General features: G+C 47.5%; 1 protein-coding gene across 5 annotated transcripts in view; it reads right to left on the bottom strand.

The window, feature by feature from the left end:
- Positions 1-23,927, bottom strand: part of actn1 (actinin, alpha 1) — a 226,307-nt gene extending 202,380 nt beyond the window's left edge. For 4 of the 5 annotated variants that reach the window (XM_041213978.1, XM_041213976.1, XM_041213975.1 and 1 more), the window contains exon 1: positions 23,682-23,927. In XM_041213978.1, the coding sequence (XP_041069912.1) occupies positions 23,682-23,792 (111 nt within the window). In that variant the 5' untranslated portion in view covers positions 23,793-23,927. The remainder of the gene's footprint in view (positions 1-23,681) is intronic. The other variant, XM_041213974.1, reaches the window with a different exon arrangement.
- Positions 23,928-24,291: the final 364 nt, after the last annotated feature.

The following is a 24,291-nucleotide window of genomic DNA, read 5'->3' as shown; positions in this document are numbered from 1 at the left end:
ATTGTTCTTGTACGAAATAAAAACAGAAAATGCTAGAAATACACAACAGGGCAGACAGCAACTGAGGAAAGTGAAATAGAGTTAATGCCCGAAACAAATTCTGTTTCTCTCTCCACAGATGCTCCCAGACCGGAGTATTTCCAGCATTTTCTGTTTTTATTTCGATTTCGAGCATCTGCAACTTTCTGTTTTTATATTGGCATGACCATGCCGTTCAGCAGGAATAACTGGACAACAATCAGGAGCAGGAACCCAAGGTGAACTTGTTCCTATTGCCCAGCCCAGGAAATTACATATAATGCTTTTTGTTCTGCAGTTTTTTAAAAAAAAAGTATATTTGGCCAATTTTTTTGAAGAGGCTTACGCTACCAAATTCTTTCAATGTCCAGTCATTGGCAGCAGCTGTGCCTCGATTTGAGTGGTGACATCCACTCAGTATCACAAGTTTCCACCCTGGGTCTACCCTGAATGACTAAACAGGATGATTCTCAACCCCCAGATCTTTGGGCTCATGGGGCAGGGCGCCCCACAAAGTAATGGGATCGAGGGTACATGATTGGCTTTCTTTTCTTCCCTTCTCTGCCACCACTCTGCCTCATCATTAAAGCATTGGGATTCAAAGCGTGATGCAGCTTCATGGACAAGTATATGTCAAATGACATATCTGTCTGTGTTGGAGATATGATCTCTTATTGAGATTTGTAATTCCTTTAAGACATCTAACACTGTTCTGTGATGTTTAGTGCATTGTTTTCTACATGTGTGAAACATATTGATCCATGCTAGCTAGGTCCCTGTATGTAGGCAAAGGAAATTACTCTGCATTAATTCATTCAGTCTTGAGGAGGTGGTTGGAACGTAAAATTCTCTGCCACAAACTGTTAAAGAAGAAACAGTAAACTCCATTTAAAAAGCCATTAGCTGCCTGAATTAGAGGAATATTAAAAAAGGACAGAGGAGTAAATAGGAGCGTGGGTCAGACAAGATGACTCATATAGAGAAGTGACCAAGAGAGACTTGACAGCCCCAGTAGTAATAAGAAGGCAGAAAGCGTGTGGGGAATGCAGGTAAAACCCAGTGAGGCTCAGGGCATGAGGGCTCTGCCGATCTCAACAGCAGAGCTTCATTTAAATAATCTGTGCAGATGGCCGTCCTATGGCCAGTCAAGCTGACAGCCTGGCCAGTGGCTGAGAACATGTACACATGCTAGGAGGGCGCTGTCAGTACAGGATGGAAGCTCCAGGTCATGATCAGGAAGGGGGTGGATGTACCTCTGCCACGTGGATTGCAGCAGTTCAAGGGGGCAGCTCATCATTACCTCAAGGGCAATTAGGAATGGACAATAAATGCTGGCCTAGCCTACATCACATGAAAGAATAAATTTTAAAAATGCAGCAACCAATTGCACAGCAAACACTCAGAAACAGCACTATAATAAGGATCAGATAATCTGTTTTTTGTGATGTTGACTGAGGGATAAATATTGGCCAGGGCACCAGGGGTAACTCTCCTGCTCTTCTTCAAAGATGGCAACTTTTACATCCACCTGAGGGAGCAGATGGGGCCTGAATTTAACTTTGCATCCTAAAGATGGCACTTCCGGCAATGCAGCACTCCCTCAGCACCACACTAGATCGCCACCCTTGATTTTTATGTTCAAGCCCTGGAGTGGGACTTGAACCCAGAATCTTGTGACTCAAAGGTGACAGTTACACTAACTGAGCTACAAATGACTCAACAAGGCCTGTAGACTGCTCCTGGCACACAAGAGCTGTTAAAAAGCAAATCTTCAACATTTACCTTGGGCAGCCAGCACCCCTCATCTCGGAATTTTTGCCAAAAGTCCCCAATGAGGGCCTCCCCCTCATTCACTCTTAAATTTAAGTCACGTGTCAATCATGTCACTAGGCCAAGACTTTTGAATGTTAATTAGCCCCCTTGCGTGTGTTTTGCAGGAGCCTCATGAATGGCCTGACGTGTTTGTTAAATTTTAATCTGGCGGAAATGGAATCGATTTGCTCGATTTTGTTACTTTGAACCCTAACCCCCTCCTGCCCATATGGGGTTAAAATCAAGGCCAATGCATCTAACATTGGGCAATTCAATGAGCTACCAATTCAACCCAGGAATCAAACACCCCGCAATAAACAGATTTTGTTTTTTACTTATCCTGCAAGCTACACACTTGACTTTGCCCAGGTATGTGACTGGATTTTCAATCTTGTGTGGATGAGAAGGTTAAGTTTTGCGCAGTGCCTGGAGTCCCTATAAATACATAGGCTGCAACCATCTCTCAGGCTACAAGGTAGCCACAGAAATTTGAAAAATAGAGTGACAGACTGAGATAGAAAAATAGCAAATGGAAGGAGCCCCTTCATTACAGTCATGTTGTTCAATGGAGTTCAATATACCTGCCCATTTTAGTTTTACACCTTGAATTTCTGTGACCTGGAATTCACTTCCTGAGCGGTTCACAGAAGCAGATTCTGTAGTACCTTTCAAAAGGGAACTAGATATATATCTGAATGGGAAAGTTTTGCAGGGCTGTGGGAAAAGAGGAACCAATTGAACATCTCTTACAAATAGCCAGCACAGCAACAATGAGCCAAATGGCATCCTTCTGTGCCCATGAGATCCTATGATTTTATAACGTCAATGCTACAGCTCCAAATTTAATGCTAGGGATTTTAAAAAAGAATGACAAGACAGGAAAGAAAATCCTCATATGCAACAAGATGATATGCACCAAGCCACATTTGCAGAGAAAGATCAGAGCAGAGCACCACCAGCACATTAGCCATGCTGCACTTTGAGAAGTCAAAGATATAAGTCAAAGTTCACTTGCAAAGGGCACTTGCAATAACTGTATTGAGAAATGCACCATTATGAAGACTTAAGCCTTTTACAACATGGACATGAGAATTTGCAAACCATGTATAGTGTTTCCTTCACGTTTGAGTTAAACTACATTCACTTCTAACCATACCATTTCATTGTATGGCCCTTTTCTGAAGGCCTCTCCTCTTCAGTTGATGACTGACGCACACAATACATAACTGGCATCCTCCCCCTCAAAGACCATTACTTCTCTGCCAGCCCAACCCTTGTACAGCAAACGCTGCCTATGACAATATCATACCATGAAGATAACTTAATCTTCTTTTGCACCCTCTCCACGTTTCAAACATTCTTTGGCTCGGTCCAGCTGAAAGGAAGCTTTACTTGCTTCGGGTTTCAGAAGCATCAAACTAACTTCTGTTTCTTTTCCGGAAGTGGAAGCCCTGCAAAGAAGCCATCACTGAACCGAGCTCTTGTCTTGCCTTTGAGTAATAGGGAACCACCCTTAAAACAGAGCGAACTAAGTTCTGGTTAAACAGAACAGAGCTTATCCCGGGAGGTTGTTTGTTCATCTTTAGTTGCAGGTGGCCTGATACTATTGTGCTGGAAACCTCCTGATATTTTTATGCTTAGAAAACCACACAGTCTGTACTTAGACAACCAATACTTCCATGCTTTACAAACCACTTTCCATGTGACAGATGTACATTTATCTCCAGTGACAGCAGTAGTTACATGGTAAATTTGGGCCCACTTAAAATTTCCTATTCATACATATAACAGTGGAACAAGACAAACAGCAGCGAGACAACCAGAGGCACCAACGCATCTGTAACAAGCACCACATTCATGCTTATCCGTGTTTGAGAGAGGGGTATGGCTTCCCTGATAGTTGTGTGGGTGTGTGCGCAGTAAAGAGCATACACGTCAGGAAGGTTTGATGCTCAATTAGTAAATCTCAGGCATAGTGTGGGTGCGAAGAGTTGGCGGGGTGGTGATGGGAGGGGCACATCACAGGTGGTGTGTCCATGGGCTTTGGAGATATAGGGTGTGGGGAAGGTAAGAGAGAGAAAGCTGTGTGTGTTTATTTTTTTTTAAAAAAAACAGAAAATGCTGGAAATACTCAGCAGGTCAGATAGCATCTGTGGAGAGAGAAACAGTTAATATTTCAGGTCGATTCACACCAATGTAGTCAAGTCTTCACCAAAACTGCCAGCAAGCCCAAGTACCAACTTCTCAGGGCAATTAGGGATAGACTATAAATGCCAGCAATGCCAATGCCACCCATACGCTGAGAACGAATTAAATTAAATGAGCAAAAAAAAAAAGGCAGCTCCTAAGTTGCTAAACTTTCCCTCCTCCAATGGTAGGCAGTAAGAGTAGGAGGGTTTCCTGGTAAGCCATACTGCAGAAGGCAACAACGAACCACTGCAGAACTTTGCCAAGTGTAATCATGGACCAATCCAATGGAAGCCCATGGTTGCGAATGCCATCTTAGGGCATGCTGCCAGGAGGAGGAGGAAAGTATAGTCAAGGCCCCAATTTGCTTCACAGGTGTAAGGAAAATGCCAGGCTAAAGGAGGAGAGGTTAGGGGAGGTGCCCAAAAACCTCAGAAATTAGGCAGGCTTAGCGAGAGTCCTAAAGGAAGAGCAGTAGTTGGAGAGGTTTAGTGAGGGAATTCTGGAGCAATGAATGCAGGCAGCTGAAATCAGGGCCATCAGTGGTTGGGAAAAGGAAGGGGGTCAGTGTACAGGAGACCATAGTCAAAGGAGGGTCAGGGTTGGGGGGGGGGGGGGTGTTGTGGGGAGCGGGGCAAGTGTGGGTTTTTCATTGTTCCAGAGACAATTATAGTGATGGGGATGGGAAAGGCCATAGAAGAATTTTAACAAAATGATAAGAATTTTGAATTTGAGGCACTGGGGGTCTTTTTTCAAAAATGCATTTATGGGATTTGGACGTTGCTGGCTGGGCCAGCATTTATTGCCCATCCTTAATTGCCCTTGACTGGGAGGTAATGGAGGACAGAGGTGACTTGGAAAAAGGTAAGGGCAGCAGAGATTTGGGTGAGCCAAAGTTTAGAGGAAAAAGTGAATGGGAGACAAGTCAGGCAGAGCCTGGAGGTGATAAAGGCACGGGCGAGGGTTTCAGTTCCAGGGAGGAGGTGGAAGTCAACAATCCGCCTGACGAAGATAGGATTTTGGAAACTTAGCTCAGGGTTGAGTAGGGCTTCAAGGATATGAACAATCTCGTTCAGCCTGAGAATGGCTGAGAAAGGAGATGGGAGTCAGTGTTGAAGGTAAAGACAACAGCATCAGTTTTCTGAATGATGGGGATAATGGAGGATACTCGGCTCCTGTAAACCCAGATATGCACCCCCCTGCCAGTGTTCATTTTTGTGGGGAAGGGGAGAGAGAAGGAAGCTTGGCCAGAAGGAACGGGATAAATTGCCCATTTTTTGTCCACTCACTAAAAGAAAAGAACGTTCAGTGCCTCGTATCACAAAGCCATAAAAATGATCAATTTAATACGGCATATCTGTCAGTTCCACATTGTAATCTTGGGAATAATGATAGGGCATTTCATCCTCTGAGCTGAAGTTCAAAGCTGTTCCAATACCTCCTTTGAGCTCAACAAATATTTAATCAGGAAATGCCACCCACAAACAAAGCCGAAAACACAATTCGCACCACTAGGTGAGCAATTCATTACCCAGCAACTGTCAACTCTTCAAAAAAGGCCAGAGTCATTGCTTTCGCACTCTGTGAACCTCCCAGTTCAGATCCAGTCGGGCCGACCACTGCCTTGACCCGACATCAGCCAATCCTGAAAGTTCTGCATCATTTTAAAAAACAAAACTTATTGTGGGGAATGTGAGCATTTGCTGGCAGGGATTGCCCATCTATAGCTGCCCTCAGAAGATGGAGTAGGGCAGCCTTCTTGAACTGCTGCAGACTGTATCCTTTGGAACTTTCTCATGTAACACGGTATCTTGCTAGGCCACATCAGAGGGACATTAAGAGTCAGCCATGTTGGTACGAGTCTGTAGTTACACACCAGGTAGGGACGGCAGGTTTGCTGCCCTAAACAGCATCTGCGTCACACCTTTTCGTACTTCAAACAGAAATTGGCAGGGTATTCAGGTACATATACAGGTATTTTTATTTTCATTCCCTATTGCAAGTCTCCCTGGTCTGGTGCCTGGAACCAAGAGAATGGTGGAGGCACAGCCTTCCCCTGCACCACCACCAATAACTTCCTGAACCAGCTGGCAGAAGGTCACTTCTTCTACTTTTGTATGGATAGGTATAGAGCAACAACTATAATTTTACATCAAGGTGGTCAAGCCAGGATGTTACGTCGAGAGTGGTGGTGTGTATCGCTGTCATACCTCCTTCGTACTTATGAGTTAGGTATTGAATCTTTATGTGTACCATGGTCTGTTCTGGGTGACCACAGTCGCATACGGGAGTTTTTCATTTTCCCATTTGTGAATTGCGTATCCACATCTGCCATGGTTTGTATGGCTGCAGTTTAGGGATGTCCATAAGCTTCATGGGAGGTCAAAACCAGGGACCTCCTGTGTTGGGTCTTTCACGAGGTGTTTATTTATGATTACTTGCGAGGACCACTTGTTTTCCCCAACCTTCTTCAAGGTTGAAATCACATTGCCTGAGGTTGTGTGCTTGGGTCCTAAAGGGTTGATGTAACTTCGAGCAGAGATGAGGGACATTGGTGAGGTCCTAGTGGACGTGGAGGTCACTTAAGACACAAGTGACCCTTTTCATTTCCCTCCCAACTCATGGCTCAAACTGCATCAGTTCCCACAGAAGAACACTAGATGTTGTTAGCAAGCTAACGTCCACCATCACTGCACTGCCCCAGCACTGAGTTGAATAAATAAACAGCTAAATGTTCACAGAATCACACAGTGCGTAAGAGGCCCTTTGGTTCATCGAGTCTGCACTGACACGTGAGAAACACCTGACCTACCTACCTAATCCCATTTACCAGCACTTGGCCCATAGCCTTGAATGTTATGACGTGCCAAGTGCTCATCCAGGTACTTTTTAAAGGATGTGAGGCAACCCACCTCCACCACCCTCCCAGGCAGCGCATTCCAGACCGTCACCACCCTCTGGGTAAAAAAGTTTTTCCTCACATCCCCCCTAAACCTCCAGCCCCTCACCTTTGAGCTTATGTCCCCTCATGATTGACCCTTCAACTAAGGGAAACAGCTGCTCCCTATCCACCCTGTCCATGCCCCTCAATCTTGTACACCTCGATCAGGTCACCCCTCAGTCTTCTCTGCTCCAACGAAACAACCTTAGTCTATTCAACCTCTCTGCATAACTTAAATGTTTCATCCCAGGCAACATCCTGGTGAATCTCCTCTGCACCCCCTCCAGTGCAATCACATCCTTTCTATAATATGGCGACCAGAACTGCACACAGTACTCCAGCTGTGGCCTCACCAAGGTTCTAAACAACTCCAACATGACCTCTCTACTTTTGTAATCTATGCCTCGATTGATAAAGGGAAGTGTCCCATATGCCTTTTTCACCACCCCACCAACATGCCCCTCTGCCTTCAGAGATCTATGGACACACACGCCAAGGTCCCTTTGTTCCTCAGAACGTCCTACTGTTCATTGAATATTTCCTTGTCAAATTACTCCTGTTGATTTTTTTTTAAGTCTGAACCACCATAATTTTCCACCACCTCAGGTAATGAGGAAACAGACAAAGTCCTACAGCATTACTTGATATTCCTGGCTACGGCACAAAGGAACTTTTGACAGGAAAATTGTGTAAGATTTTTGCTCGCTGAGCCAAGCCCAAGACATACTGTGCCCTTGGCGAACATTTCCTAACTTTATCCATTCAAATTATGCTACAGTGCTCAAAAGGATTAAAGCAGAGAGCCAAGTGTGTCAGTGTGGTGTAGTAAGAAGAAAGGAAACTTGCATTTATTTTACATATTTACAGACCAGAGGACATCACAAACTGCTTCACAGCAAATGAGTTACTCCTGGAGTGTAGGCACTGTTACATAGACAAATGCAGCAACTAATATGTCCACAAGATTCCACAACAATGACAGTAAACTGTGTGTTATTCGGCACTCTATCAATCGGAATTCCCTACCAACTGAACGTTTCCCTAATACGAATCATCACTTTACCAACTGGAAGCAATTTTATTCGGAATCTAAACCTGCATACACTATTATTTCATACTTGAATTTAAGTATGAATGCACTGTTAAAGATTAAAAGTTAAATGAATACTGTTCTTTACTTCCTGAGTACTTGCACATTCATACAGGCTTACAAGTGCGTGCTGTACTCCATTGGTAAATAGAACTCTCCATTAACCGTCATTTTTCCCCACACATGCCAGATAATAAAAATACTGTTTGACAGGTGAATGTTTGGAATGGCACCGTGAGAACACCCTCTTCTTTTTCTAGTATAATGGAATTTATTCCATAAAGGGAAAAGGGAGGTAGGCTCTAAGTTTAGTATCTTATCTGAAAGGTGCACCACTGACAATGGAGCACTCCATCAGTGTGCACTCAAATGGAATACCAGGCATGCAACTGTGCAGTGCGTCCCCAAGCAACATTATTTCCAACATGAACATCCAATCGATGGAGGATATCTGGATTTCCAAAACGCATTCAATAAGCTGCCACACAAAAGGTTAATAGGCAAGATAAGGGTGCATGGATTTGGGGGTAATAAATAGCATAGATCAAAGATTGGTTAACAAACAGGAAGCAGAGTACGCATAAATGAGACATTTTCAAGTTGGCAGGCAGTGAATAGTGAAGTACCACAATGGTCAGTGCTGGGGCCTCAGCTATTTACAATCTATATTAATGACTGAGGTGGAGAGACAGAGAGTAATGTATCTAAGTTTGCTGATGATACAAAGTTGGGTGGAAAAGTAAGCTGTGGGGAGGATACAAAGAGGCTGCAAAAAGTTATATACAGATTAAGTGAATGGGCAATAAGATGGCAGGTGGATTAGAGGGAAGTGTGAAATTATTCACTTTGATCAAAAGAATAGAAAAGCTGAATTTATTTTTTTTAAACAGGTGAGGAACTTTTAAGTGCTTATGTCCAAAGAGACTTGGGTATGCTCATACGAGGAACGCAAAATGTTAGCATACATGTACAACAATCAATTACGAAGGCAAATGGTACATTGCCTTTATTGCAAGGGGATGGGAGTACAGAAATAAAGAGTTCTTGCTAGAGTTGTACAGGGTTTTGGTGAGGCCACGTCTGGTGTGCAGTTTTGGTCTCCACATTTAAGGGAAAATATACTTGTACTGGAGGCAGTACAGCAAAGTTCACCAAATTGGTCCCTGAGATGAAGGGTTGTCCTATGATGAGAGGCTGAGCAAATGGGTCTATTTTCTGTGGAGTTTAGAAGAATGAGGGGCGATCTCATTGAAGCTTATAAGATTCTGAAGGGGCTTATTAGGGTAGATGCTGAGAGATTGTTTCCACTGGTCGGGGAATCTAAAACACGGGGGCATAGCCTCAGGATAAGGGGCCAATCATTTAGGATTGAGATGAGGAGAAATTACTTACTCAAGGGGTTGTGAATCTTTGGAATTCTCCAACCCAGAGGGTTGTGGGTGCTCCATTGTTGAATACACTTCAGGCTGGGATAGACAAATTTTTGGTCTTTCAGGAAATTAAGACATGGGGAACAGGCAAGAAAGAGGAGCTGAAGCCCAAGATCAGTTATGATCATACTGAATGGCACAGCAGGCTGGACCAGCCATATGGTCTACTCCTGCTCTGGTTTCTTGTTTAATGGCTGAGACTCCAGCTTGGGAGTGATGAAGACCAGGTTTAACCCCAGTCTGTTGAGCTAGCCAAACTCAACCATGGCATTAATAGGGATGCTACAATTGGTTACATTGTCCCTGGTTTAAGAAGAGTAATATTGATTGCTTCAAAGCAACCCTACAGTATACTGGTTACTAAATGAGGAGAGAGAGAGGCCCACAGTTGTGATGTTTTCCATTGTCTAACAGTCTGATACTTCCCACTACAGTTTGCATGCAAATAGCTGATTAGGAAAAGTACTGGAGGGTAATCAACACTTGTGGGGCTGTACCCCATTGTCCAACACCTTTGGGAGAGATTGGGGGAAAATTGAAGGGAACTCTCAATTGTTAATATCTGTTTGTCTCAGAAAACATGAAACCTTACTATTGGACAGTACCATCCAAACATGCAGTTGTGCTCTTTAACAATCGTTGCTTACATCTTCAGTGCTTCGAATAGCTTATCTCTGAGCTGATGAAGCACTCACTTAACAGGAAATCTTATATCTTTCACATTAATGTCCCATTTTAAAACCACTTCAACAGTTAATAAATGCCACCCATTTTCACATTTTCAACAACATTGACATTTCAAAGAGAACAGAATCTACTCATTTAGCTGCTACTCCCCTGAATCTACTAGTAGCCATTGTTGAATGGGAGTTAGTGATGAATCAGTGTGGGACATTTAGGAAATGACATTTTTGAGGTGGGACATTTAGGAAATGAATAAAAATTCAATACAAAAAAAATTTGAGCAAAATTCACTGCATGATTCCATGGGCAAATGCAGTGACTTATGTGGTACTAAACTAGGTGAGCCAGGAAGGCTCCAAATTCAATCCCCAATTTGTGTTAAATTAGCCAATCTCACAGATAACTCTGCGATTGGGCTCAATGTCACTGGGCTGGTAACTCTTTCGAGTACAAACCCGTTTCCATCTGGTTCAGATGAAGTTACATTGTTTCATAGTTTGCCATTGTGAGATTTGAACTCTTGATAATCTTTTAAATGAAAACCAAATCAACAAAATTGGGAAAAATCAGGCACAGCCCCTAATTCAGGTCAGCTGTAAAACCAAGAACAAAGTTTTAAAGGAAACTTACAAACTTTAAATCAAAATGTGATTAAAGGGGTCAACAAAACACCCCAGTCCCCGCGGTGCCCACCGAGCACGGAAGGCCTCGAGAGTGCCAGCAGACACCGCGTGCTCCTTCTCCAGGGACATCCGGCAGCGAACGTAGCCGCGGAAGAGGGACAAACAATCGGGCGGGACTCCCCCGTCGATCGCCCGCTGCCTGGACCTGTTAATGGCCAACTTGGCCAGGCCCAGGAGCAGGTTCACGAGGAGGTCCTCCTCCTTCCCGACCCCCTTCCGCACCGGGTGCCCATAGATCAGGAGCGTGGGGCTGAAGTGCAAACAAAACATCAATAAAAGGTTTTTCAAATAACTAAAAAGGGAGTGCAGCCTACAACACCCTATGTATACATGGTCCACGGACTCCACAAGACCGCAAAAAGGGCACGTGTCCTGAGAGTCCGCGAACCAATGCATCCTCTTATTATAAGGGACTGCTGCATGCAACACCCTCCAACCCAGGTCTCCGATAGAAAGGGGGAGGACACCTCCGTAGAGGGCCTCCCATCGGGGGCCTCTGCCGCCGGACGGCAACAAGGCACGCCAGGGCGTGTCCGGTCGACGGATAAGGGCGAGAAAATGGAAGGTGTGCAGCACCAGTCCGTACAAAAAGCTCCTCTTTGCCGTGCCAAAAGGCACAGAGGGCATGTCCCCGAGGCGGCTCATATTGCGGGGCACCAGCACCCGAGGGAGGGTTCGGGGCTTGGGGCCAATGTGGAATTCCGTCCGAACAGGGGAACGCTCAGACGGAAGACCACCGCGCACCTGGGCCGCCTCAAGACCCAAAATAACGTCGGGTCCGAGCACGACCGTTCTCAGGTCTTGGATGGCATCGGCTGCGACCTGGACACTCACAGACGCGCGTCGCGCCAACTCCTGCGGGAGCATCCAGCCCAGTCCTCCGCCACCCAGCACGTCCCCGATTCTGGTCACCCCTGCGGCCACAGCCCTCCTCTCCGCCAACCACTGAAAAGGACGGAGGGGCGGATTCCTGAGCAGCGGCTCTCTGACGATAGCCGCTACTCCTGACAGGGGAGAGCTGTGTCGCGAGGCGACCACTTTCCAGACTTTGATCAGGTCCTGGTAAAAGACGGGCAACGCCTGCAAGGAGCCACCGAGGCCCAGCTGTTCTATAAACAGGAGCTGCACGTCATAATTCAGGCCGTGCACCTGACGGAGGAAATACGTCATCAGGGCACACCATCTAGGAGGAGGCTCGACGTAGAGGTATCGCTGCAGGGTCTGAAGGCGGAAAGTCGCCATCTGTGTGCGTATGCACACTAGCGCCTGACCACCCTCCCTAAGCGGGAGACTCAGAACCTCGGCAGCGACCCAGTGCAATCTTTTGTCCCAGAAGAAGTCGACTAACAATCTCTGGATTCTTGTGACAAAGTCCGGGGGAGGGGTCAAAGTGACCAGCCGATACCACAACATGGCGGCGATCAGCTGGTTTATGACCAGAACTCGACCTCGGTAAGATGGCACTCGGAGCAGTCCTGTCCAGCGCCGCAGGCGAGCGGTGACTTTCGTCTCCAGTTCCTGCCAGTTTGCCGGCCAGGATTCCTCAGCGGGGCAGAGATGGACCCCCAGGTAGAGGAGGCTGGTCCTGCTCCAGGTGAAAGGCCTGAGCTCCTCGGGTAGGGGATCCATCTGCCACTGACCGACCAGGAGTCCAGAACATTTACCCCAGTTGATCCTGGCAGAAGAAGCGGCAGAGTAGACCTCCTGGCACTCGCGCATCCTCCGCAGGTCAGCCGGGTCACTAAACATAAGGAGCACGTCATCGGCGTAAGCCAAAAGGACCACCCCGATGCCCGGCCCGCGCAGAACCAATCCCGACAACCTCCTCCGCAAGAGGCGCAGGAAAGGCTCCACGCAGATAGAATACAACTGGCCAGACAGGGGGCAGCCCTGACGTACCCCTCTCCCAAAGCGAAGGGGCGCCGTCAGGGACCCGTTAACCTTCACTAGACACTCCGCGGCGGTGTACAGAAGTCGGATCCGGGCGACAAAATGCGTCCCGAACCCGAAAGCTCGCAGAGTTCCGAGTAAGTATTCGTGATCCACCCTGTCGAACGCCTTCTCCTGATCGAGAGACAGGAAGGCGCTCGACAGACCAGCCCTCTGGGAATGGTGGATGATGTCCCGGACCAGATGGATGTTATCATAAATGGTTCGGTCCGGGACGGTGTAGGACTGGTCAGGGTGGATCATGTAGTCCAGCACGGTGCCGAGCCGAGAAGACATGGCTCGGGCGAAGATTTTGTAGTCCGTGCTGAGGAGGGAGACCGGGCGCCAGTTTTTAAGAAGGTGGAGATCCCCCTTCTTCGGCAGCAGGGCAATCACGGCCCTGCGCCACGAAAGGGGCATCTCCCCGGTAGCAATGCTCTCCCCCAGGACCCCCGCGAAGTCGCTCCCCAAGACGTCCCAGAACGCCCTGAAGAACTCCACGGTCAGCCTGTCTAGTCCCGGGGTTTTGCCCCTAGAAAGACCGTCGAGTGCGCCGGTCAGCTCCCCCAGACTTATAGGGGAGTCGAGCTTTCCGGCGCACTCCGGGCCGACCTGCGGCAGGTCCTCCCACAAAACTCTGCAAGCTTCCTCACTGGACGGATCCGGAGAGAACAGGGCAGTGTAGTAATCTCGGGCAATGGCCCTGATGCCCTCCGGATCCGAGACAAGGGATCCGTCGTCGGCCAGCAGCGTAAAGAGCTGCTTACGGACCCCGTGCCTTTTTTCCAGTGAGTAGAAGAAGGGAGAGCCACGGTCCATCTCCTTAAGGAAACAGATCCGCGACCTCACGAACGCGCCCCGAGACCCGACCAGTTGCAGGTCCCGCAGCGCGCCCTTCCTCTCATCGTACACCGACCGCAGGGCCGGGTCCGCGTCGGGCTGACGGAGACGTGCCTCCAGGTCGAGCACCTCCTTCTCCAACTCCTCGACCCTGGATTTGCGTCTCTTTGTCGACCCCTTCGCGTACTCTTGACAGAAAACTCGGACGTGAGTCTTGCCCACGTCCCACCATAGCCTCAAGGAGGGGAAGCCTCCCCGCTTCCTTCTCCAGCCGGCCCAGAAGCGACGGAACGAGTCCAGGAACCGCTGGTCTTCCAACAACAGGTTATTAAAATGCCAGTACGCGGACCCCGTCCGAGCGCAGAACGAAGTGAGCTCCGCCCACACCAGACGGTGGTCCGTGCACGGAACCTGCTGTATAGAAGCAGCCGGAACGCAGGACACGTACGCCTTCGAAACGTAAAGGCGGTCGAGTCTGGACGCTCCGACTCCAGGTGACACAAAGGTGAACACGCTGGAGTCAGGATGGAGATTTCGCCAGACGTCCACTAAGTCGAAGGACCTGACCAGGTCCCGCGACTTACTCACACCTCGCGTGCAGTGCGGGGTACCGTGACGGTCCCGGACCCCGAGGGTGCAATTGAAATCCCCCCCGAGGACGATGCACTCGCCAGCGTCGATGGAGCCAAGATGAGTGGACACTTCTTCAAAGAAGCTCGCTTGCTGCTGCGTGCCCAGGGGAGCGTACACATTCACAAAGTGAGGCACCGCCCCCCCCAGACGCACAGTCAGGTGCAGCAACCGGCCTGGCACCGGCTCCTTGACCCCCAAGATCTCCGGCTGAAAATGCGGGGCCAACAAGATAGCCACCCCGCCAGAATTGGAGGCTAGGTGACTCATGTAGACCCCCCCTCGCCACTCCAGGAGCCACGTGGCTTCGTCTCCCGGAACGGTATGGGTTTCTTGCAGGAAGCACAACGCATACTTCCCGTCCCTGAGGACCGAGAAGTTCTGGAACCTGCGCTGTGCGGCCCTGCTGCCGCGGATGTTGAGGCTGGCTATAGTGGTCTTCATTGTCAAAGGTACATCAAACCTTCACCTTAAGTCATTAAAAAGAAGAAGAGGACTTTTTAGTCCTTCCTCTCCTTCAGGAGCCCAGCGAGAAACGTTTGGACCCTCCGCCGCGCGTTCCTATCCAACTCGGGAGACTTGAGAGCCTCGCGAGTGGACCAGAACACCAGCGGAAACGAATGCCACCGGTCCAAGGCCAACTGAACCCTGTCTCGGCGACCGCGGTGCCCCGACAAAAAGTCCCGGAGTTCCCTTGGGGGGATGAGGGGGGAGTCAGTAGAGGGCACCAGGGGATCCACCGCCTCGCTTGAGAGCGACTCCGCGTAATCCCCAACGCTCACCGACACCTCGTCCTCCTCCGGGTCGTCGCCTCCAGCTTCCGACCCCTCCCCCGCATTGAGTACGGGGGCTGAGTCGGAGCTGCCAGCTGGCTCTATCTGTGCCTCGATCCCACCCCCAGGATCAAGGCCAGAGGAGTCCTCTCTGGTCTCCTCTAAACTTTTTGGGCCAGAGGGCAGCGGCAGTTCTGATGCCCGCTCTCCTCCCGGCACCGGGTCGTCCGGGGAGCTCAGGACAAGCTCCTGACCTAAACATAGGACGCCCGGTGTCAAGGTTTGGGAGGGAGCGGGAAGGCCCTCCTTTTCGCCGCCACCCAATGACGCATTTATATTTTTTAAATTTTCAAAGTTGCAGTCCCCCGACGAGCCAGAAGGTACCTCAGGGGTGTTAAGTGCACTGGAGATGGACACCACCTCAAGGGAGGTGCCCTCAGTGACCCCCGAGGGGTCCTGTTCAGGGGACTGCAGCAGACTGGTAGGGGGAACAGTGGTAGGGGTAGGAGTTTCGGGTTCCCCCAGAGGGCAGGGCGAGGTTTTACTGGGTGGAGACGCCACCACCTCTTCATCAGGGAAAGGGACACGCCCAACTTCTTCAGTTTGGGCGTCGCCCACTTCCTCCTCCGAAGCGTGACGTCTCTTCCGGGTCAGGCTGGGGGCTAGGGAGACCTCCATTTCCGAGGCCCCCTCCTCCTTGTCCAGCCCTCCCGGACACTCCACCCTCTGGGTTTTTGATGTTTGTTTCCCCGGCTCGGGGTCCCGCGTCTTTTCCCCGCCGGCCCCGGGAGCACACACAGGGACGACGCCGGGCCCAGCACTTGGCGCCTTAGCGCCCACGGACCCGGGAGCACACGCGGACATGACGCCGGGGCCGGATGATGTTTTTTCCCCCGAGCCGGTTTTTCCATGTGTTTGGGGGGTTTGGGGCGTTTCAGGGGCCGCCTCCAAATTTCGGGTCTTCCTCCGCGCCTTCTTACGGCGCGGGGGCTCTCCCCCCGCCTCACCGGCAGCCGAGATGGCAGCTGCTGCCGGGGTCGCTTCCCCTTGCGGGGAGGGAGATGGAGTGGTGGCGGGGGGAGGAGGGGCGGTGCCAGCCGCGGCCGCTTGGGTGGGGCTCGTGGCCTTGGAGGCAGGGCAGTTCTTTCTTACGTGCCCCACCTCCTTACAGGCATGGCACCGCACACCCTCCGCGGTCCAGAAGACCCGATAGGCGGTCCCCTCAAAATTAACTGAGAAGGCCCCCTCCAGGCACTCCTCCCGGGCCAAGCGGACGAAAACTTGGCGCCGGAAGGAGTACACGTGGCGGAGGGCCGAGTCTTTGAGGCCGAGCGGGACTGGTGCAACCCCTGACCTGACCTCCCCCAGCTTATTAAGGTGGGGGAGGAGGAGCCCACATGGTATAAAGGGCGGGACATTTGAAATAACAATCTTCTGGGCGGTGGCCTCAAGGGGATCCACCGCCAGAAAAGTCCCGCCCACAGTGAGCCCCTTCTGCAGGGCGAGTTGCACCGCCCGCTCGGACTTCAAGAAAAAGATGGCCCTCCCATACATCTTTGAGGCCGCGACAATGGCTGAGGGGCCGACAACCCCAGCCATAGCCTTAACGCAGGCCTCAATAGTCATCTCAGGGTGAGCGTAGCATTTTACCCCGAGGGCCCTGGTGAGGAGACGGAATGGCGACAGGGCAGCGGGAGCAGCAGGAGCTGCAGAAGCAACCACCCCCGCATAAGTCTTTTTTGTAGGCCCTGCCACCGGTGACAAAGCCGCCTCCACATTAGCCCTCGAGGGCCCGGCCACAGGAGATGTTGAACTGGCTTTAAGGCCAGAGCCAAGCCCACCCTGGGAAGGATTGGCCATTTTTTTTTTTTAAATTATATATATTTTTTAATATATATATTTTTTTTTAAATATACAATGTTCCTCCCTAGGGAGGGAGGTAGTAATAACCTCCCCCTTTTGTACAGGAGAGGAGAGGAGGGAGAGGAGTGAAGGACAGGGAGGCACAGGAGGGAAAAGGGAAGAGTCCAGGTGGGTGTCTCCAGTGAAAGGTGGATGTTAGGTGGGGTGTGATGATCTTCTTGCAGGGGGAGGCGATGTCTTCACCAGCCACCGCTGGCCTTACTGGGAAAGGGCTGGGTGGGGCGGGGGGGGGGGTAGCAGAATGGTGGTTTTAACCACACACCCCCCTCTCTTCCTTCCCCAAACCTTCCTGCAGTCTTCTTTCCTCCCCCTACAAAACACAGTCCTTTATTGCCCCCACCTTACACAAACAATAATGTTGGACACCCACCTAGGATGTTGTTTTTAGACACAGTCCTGGCCTCCTGGCCTTCCTGTCCTGTAGCAACAGAAGCTGTTCTTCTTCTCTCCCTCTCTCTCCTTTTGCTCCACACGGGCAGGTCCAGCAGCAGCAGCAAACACCCTCAAGTGCAGGTCCAGCAGCAGCAGCAAACACCCTCAAGTGCAGGTCCAGCAGCAGCAGCAAACGCCCTCAAGTGCAGGGGCAGCAGCAGCACACAGCAGAAGCAACAACCCCAAAGGCAGCAGCAGAAACAGTTGAAACACCGAGGAGCAGCAACACCAACACCACACACCTTCTCTCCTCAGTATCAGGAAACCAACTGAATCCACAATTACCTCCACGAGATCATTAAGAAAATGAACTCTTGATCTGGGGGTTACAAACCCAGTACCATAACCACTTGGCTACTTAGGCCAAGTCTGTCACTGGGCTGGTAAGCGGTGGGGAAGGAAAGGGGGAATAAAAAGCACATCAGCTGGAGCTCCTGTTGCTAATCAGAAAGTGCTGACTGGCTGTCAGATGAGGACAGTCCTCTCTGACGAATGGCCGCTTGGGTGAAATAAAGGCGGCTGCTGGCATTTACAAATCCATATCTCAGCATTTAGCCACAACTCTCTGGGGAGGGGAAGGGGGAAAAAAACTGGGAAAGTCTGGTGGTGTATGGGCTGGGAAGGAGGAGCTCCAGGACCAAAATCCCCATAACTTTACTCCTTGATTTGTGTGTGGATAGTGCAAGCTTCACTTGGCCTGCTACAGTCCTGATAGAACCTAGAATCTTGAACTGGAAAGTCACTGATGAACAGACAGTTGATTTCAGTCAAAGGGGTACAGCAAAGTGGCAATGACCAGCGCCCCAACAACCCTTATAAACACTGCAGTGTCCGTCTACTGACAAAAGACATCAAAACTAAAAGCTGCATAGCAACACTGTTGCTAGGTCACAGTGTGTTTCCAAGCACAGATTTACAAATTACATTATAAATCAACAAATTATACATTCAACTGGATAATGCTTCCAGACCTCTGGGATAATACTGCTGTATTTTGAGAATTACAAGTGATACCAAGCCAACAATTCTGAAAAAAAAATAAGATTGAATGAAAGTATCACAGTTCCTTAAGTTACTGTAATTAAGTGGTTCCTTCAAATGAAGCCACGTAGTCAAGGAAGGGAAGAAGGCATTATAGCAAGTTTGATCCCGCAAAACTTGGAACAGGGAGGCCAAAAAAAATTGAGGTGTAGGTACCATTAAACTGTACAGATTTATGTTTTAACCAAAATAAAGCAGCATTCGTAATTGAAGATGGATCTTTTATTAAATGGATGTGTTTTTTCCCTTCACAATATAACATTTTTTGAAAACAGAATCTGTAGTGCATTTAGTCTAACTAGTAGTCTAGCAGTGTAAGGTCTAGCTCCAAAGTTCTGGGTGGGAGTGGCACGGAGCCTCAGTAACTTCTTAGACCAGGGGCCTGCAACCTTTGGCACCAAAGCCTATGCGGCTCTTTACATCTCATCTGTGGCTCCCAGCTCTTCCAGTTAATTTAGTTCAGTCTTTCATGGGATGTGGGCATCACTGGCAAGGCCAACATTTGTTGCCCATTCTTAATTGTCCTTGAACTGAGATGCTTGCTCAGCCATTGCAGAGGGCAGTTAAGAGTCAACCACATTGCTATGGATCTGGAGTCACATTTAGGCCAGACCAGCAGATTTCCTTCCCTGCAGGTGGATCATACTAACATGAGCAAAAACCTAAAAGAATCAAGTCAATAAAAGAAAGAGCTGTGTTTTTTTTACTGTGGGGAAAGAAAACTCATTGAAATCATGAAATGCATTATAACAAATGATTATTTTAACAAAAAAAAACATCATAGTGCTCTAAATAAACCTGTTCGAGTGGAATGGCAACTCCATAGTTATAAATAATGTCTTTTGTTCATGGGACAGGTTTCATGGTTGCAACCATTTTGCTTCTAATATAGCTGAGACAGTAAATTATTCTGGACGTGCTATTAGAAGCTTTTTATTAAATCACGAGAATCGATTGCCACAAAGAAAATCTTAATTCTACATAGTAAGGTAAAGTTTGTTTTAAAGACAAAATTGTTTAAAAAAGGCAAAAAATAGTTACTGAGAGTAAAGTGCGTTTTAATTTTGATTTATGTATTGGTCCATAAAGAAAATTTACTTTATTATATATGCATCCTATGAGACACACTTGACAATTTGTCTAGTATTTCGTTTGGTAATGTCTAATTTTCATGCTGCAGCTCCCGAGTTTTTTTTTAAAATTGCCTGAAAATGGTTTTTCAGGTAATAAAAGTGTTGTCAACTCACCTTGGATGAAAGATCCTCTGAGACGCACACCGTTGCCAAAGTTTCCGTTATCTTAAAATAAATAATAATATATCCTACAATTCGCTACATCAGTGAACAAATATCATTCTAAACTCACTGAAGGCCTCAAACATGCACAGCAGCAGAAACTGCTCTTAAAACAAAACATTTTCAAATTGAATATGATAGGTGATATTGAAGGTGATTACCTTTTGCCAGAACTGGGAAAAGTTATGGTTCTGAAACATGAACTCTGTTTCTGAGTCCGTTGTTGCCGCCAGACCTGGTGAGCATTTCCGCGTTTTCTGGTTTTATTTCAAGAGCTTCAGCATCCACAATATTTTGCTTTTGTGTAGGTGATATGTCTTTTACTCAGTCTGCACTCAAGGCCAGATACCCATTTATATGAACAAAGATCGGATAAACAAAAATGTTCTTCCATCTCAGGTCTGTCCTCGATTACAAAAGCAAAATATTGCAGATGCTGGAAATCGGAAATAAAAGCAGAAAAATGCTGGAAATGCTCAGCTGGTCAGGCAGCGTCTGTGGAGAGAGCAAAACAGAGTTAACATTTCAGGTCGGGGATCTTTTAGAACTAGAAAACTGTTGTAATTGGTTTTAAGCAACTATGGAGGCAGGGAAAGAGGGAAGGGGGTGAGAGCCAAAAGGAAGATCTGTGTTTGGATGGCAGGCAGGAGACATGAAGTGACAAAGGGATGATGGTACAAGGCAAAAGGACTTCCCCATTGCCATCTCATTTTGCCTTGCACCATCATTCTTTTTGTCCTTTAATCTCTCCTAACTTTCATCGGAACACAAGCTTTCCCTTTTTATTAGTCCTCAATTCAACACTCCTCCATCCCCCAACAAATCTCTGCTTCCATCTGAACTAGCTTAAAATTGATGAAAGGTCATCAAACCTGAAATGTTAGAATGTTAAACAAGAGACTGCAGAACTCTACAGTACAAAGGGATCTGGGTGTCTTGGTACATGAATCACAAAATTAGTATGCAAGGTACAGCAAGTGGCTAGGAAGGCTGCCTGACCTGCTGAGTATTTCCATTATTTTCTGTTTTTATTACAGTACAGAGAAACTTTACATCAGCAGTTGTGTGTGTACAGCAAGTAGTCTCCTAATATAGACTCAAATCTTCAACCAGCAACTGGAATATAAATACATGGTTCAAATGCAAAATTCCTCTCAATAGAAACTTGTCGTTGTATTCTGGATTGTTTCACTCCTGATGCTTTGTGTTTTTGTAAATTAGTAAAGCTTCAGTGGAAGTGTTAGGATTCACTCTTTGGTGTGGTTGGGGCGGAGGGGACTCTTTGCCTTGCAGGCATAAAAACTTACATGGCAAATAAAGATGAAAGAGCTCAAAATGTATCAAAAATTGATAAGTATCTTCTGCAATGCACAAACACAGACATATTTTGTCATAAAGATACACCATCCCTGCCTTTTTGATTTACAAAGAACAGCTTGCATTTTTTCCATAAACACTGTTCAGTCCTGGTGGATGGTTTTTTTTAAGAATCCCATTAGGAACCCCATTTTGCCACACGTGTCAGGTGTCAAAATTATTTTTTGTGTAGACAAACAGATCAAAGTACTAAAAATCACAATATGGGAAACGTTATAATGAGTTGGGAATAACCATTGAACAGAAAAGCGGGAATCACAAAACAACCTCAATGAAGCCAGTGGCTTCATTTTGAAAACAGCACATCGCAGTGAACTTCGGAACAAGGTAATAAAACTTCACACTTAGAAGCATTTTGATTGGGCTTGGGAAATCCAAGCAGGAGTGTTAGATAAATGGCAAACAAGAAACCAACATAGAAGACAGGCCTGGATCCTCTAACAATTAGATAGCTGGTTCTGATATTTGAAATTATAGGAGACAATGTCCCTCTTTAGAAATAAAAGGACTCTGTCCAACCTTTGATTAATGACCGAAAAAAGAGGGAGGAATGGAAAAAAAAGTAAAACCTTTTCTACAGGCCCATGACAGGCTGTACCCAGCACACACCCTGTAGATACTTTCCCGATTCCCACTGCACTGTTTAGCTTATTTTTAAATGTTGTGTCTCTTAACACTTCAAACCGAGGCATCTACAAACATTTTCTTAAGAAGTTAAGCTTCTTTCTCCAAACATTTTTCTTTATCAGGCCTAAGGAATGGACTGGTGAAGGAGGAGATTAAGAGAAAAGCCACAGTCACCTTCACTCAGTAACAATGACAAAAGAATTTACAACAATCACCCGTTAATCAGAAGGGGGAAAAAGTACAACAATGTCACTTCTTTGGTATGCGAAAGAAATTCAGACATTTAAAATGATATATACCTAATGCAGTAAAATGACCTAATGCATAAAACCTCTGGCCAAGACAAATCAAACACTTGCATAGAAAGAATGTCTGTTACCATTTTTGGACATGACTGTACAGTATGAACCCAACCCTTATCCTTCCCAAACTCTTATCAACTCTAAAATATTTTCCTTCATGGTTTGAAAAATCACCAAAACATTTTGTAGCACCTAAATCTCCACATGCATTTTTTTTTCCCAAAAGAACACTGACTGATTTAGATCAGGAAACAGAAAGTGTGGACAGTGTTTGAGAAAAGATTTAGGGGAATACAATGATACTGTCTGTTTCGCTTCAAATTAATAGAATCCCAGCAGTAAATCTAAGGATTAACTGGGTCCTATTTACAAGCTTCCCCACTGACAGCTTGTTCATTCTGTTTGGTTTTCAGTACCATTCACAGAAAGGTGCGGTGTGGTGTGGTGCTGAGGTGGAATTAGTTATGAGAAACTTCAAATAAGTAACAATGGTACCTGGTACACCCAGTCTCAAGTCCTTTGAAAGAATTCCCCGTAGCCACAGCACAAGAGTGTGGTTTGAAGATTAACTTCTGCTTGGTTAGTACCTGGAGTTTGACATTGAAACAGGCCAGGGTGCTGCAGAAGGACACTGCCAGACACAGTTATACCAGGTGAGAGGAGAGAGAGAGACAGAGAGAGAAAGGCAGCTTTGCCATTTATTATGGTAAACTGCCCCCACTACTGCACAGTAAACCCCTAAAATTTCAGTGTGTGACCTGACCGAAGAAACACAGTCCCACATCGCTCGATTTTAAAATTCTCCCTCAGCCAATAAAGTGTTCAGCCTGAAGGAGAAATAAACACCGAAATTAAACTCACCAAAGCTCATGTCAAACTGTTCAATCCTTAATTCCATTTAAATATTGGACTAAATACATGGAAGGTCCGAGTGTTGAGCTGCAATATTCCGAAAGCTGATTAGCCAGGCAAACTCGCTGGAGGGGAGCCTAACTGTGTATATTGTGTTAAACATGGAGTCTACCTGCATAAAACAGCAAGGCTACACCCAGGTCAAGGCACCTATCACCCATCTATGTGTCCCTGCTTTGATCAGGGAGATGGGCTGGGGAGAATTTCTCCTGCATTAAAAAGCTTTTTTTTTTGTTCATCATCTATTTTCCCCTCTTGAGGAATTTGCAGGGCCAATCTCCCAGTCTAACTGTTTAGCAAACCGGGAAAGGTACTGGGCGTTGCGTTGCTGAATCGACAGTCATCCAGTAAACCATCTGTTGCTCTCAGAACTTCGACCCAGCAGAACCCAGCAACAGAACAGGGACAAGGCTCTTCTGCATGCAACACTGACACAGACACATACATATACATAAATCTGAACCATTTTCAACAATGACGATGAGTTTTTTTGTAATGTTAAAAAAATCACGACGAGACAACCTACAGCTCTCACACTCCCCCACTAAAACAGCATTAATTTCAAAAAGAAGTAGGGTGTGTAAAAATGAGGTCTGTGCTTTTAGGTAACTCTATCATAACCCCTCAGTTATCAGTCGACCAGCAAACGAGTTCCCGAAGCTGGAAAGCCAGCAAGGGAGATAATGCTTTGAACCTCTAGGTGACTAAAGCCGGTTGGCTGCTCAGGAACAGTACAAGCGGCTTTGCCCACTTGCCTTTCTCTGCTGCTTTTCCCAGGCTGGGTCTAAGAGGAGGTCTCGGTCCCAGTCATCCTCTGGCTGCATGTAGTCATCGCCCTGCGAGTGGTTAGCATCGTAATGATCCATGGTGTGTCCTTCTCCCTGTGGCGTGTTGCTACACAGCTTAGCCCAGGTTACAATCTAACACCAACAAGCTGAACCCAGCAGCTCTCTCTCTCTCTCTCTGCTGCTGCTTTACACAAGCAGGCGGCGCCGCACCTTAGCGGCGGAAATCCCGCCTCCCTCCTCCCGCTCCCATTGGCTGTCACCCCCACCCAGCCCGCACTCCGATTGATGTAGCGGTATGTCCGTCAGAGCCAGCGGCTCCCCCAGAGGCAGTGGGAGAATTTGGCTGCTGTGGAGAGAGGGGAGGGGGAAATCTGTCCATGTCACTTCTATCATCTGACTTGTGCCTCTGAGCGACGGGTGACGTTTGTAGATTTTTTTTGTTCTTGCACTGTCAAGTTAGCAATGCAGCAAACAGGCGCTCGCTGATCCCTGAGAACCACTGTCCCTGCTTATTTGGAAGCTGCAGTTGCTTCAGGCGGATCACTAACACGGTGCAGGCACTGAATGTCTGCAAAGG

Source organism: Carcharodon carcharias, chromosome 20 (assembly GCF_017639515.1).
Source record: "Carcharodon carcharias isolate sCarCar2 chromosome 20, sCarCar2.pri, whole genome shotgun sequence".
NCBI classification, from domain to species: domain Eukaryota; kingdom Metazoa; phylum Chordata; class Chondrichthyes; order Lamniformes; family Lamnidae; genus Carcharodon; species Carcharodon carcharias.
Note: the sequence above shows the minus strand (reverse complement) of the source record. Positions and strands in the feature narration are given on the sequence as shown.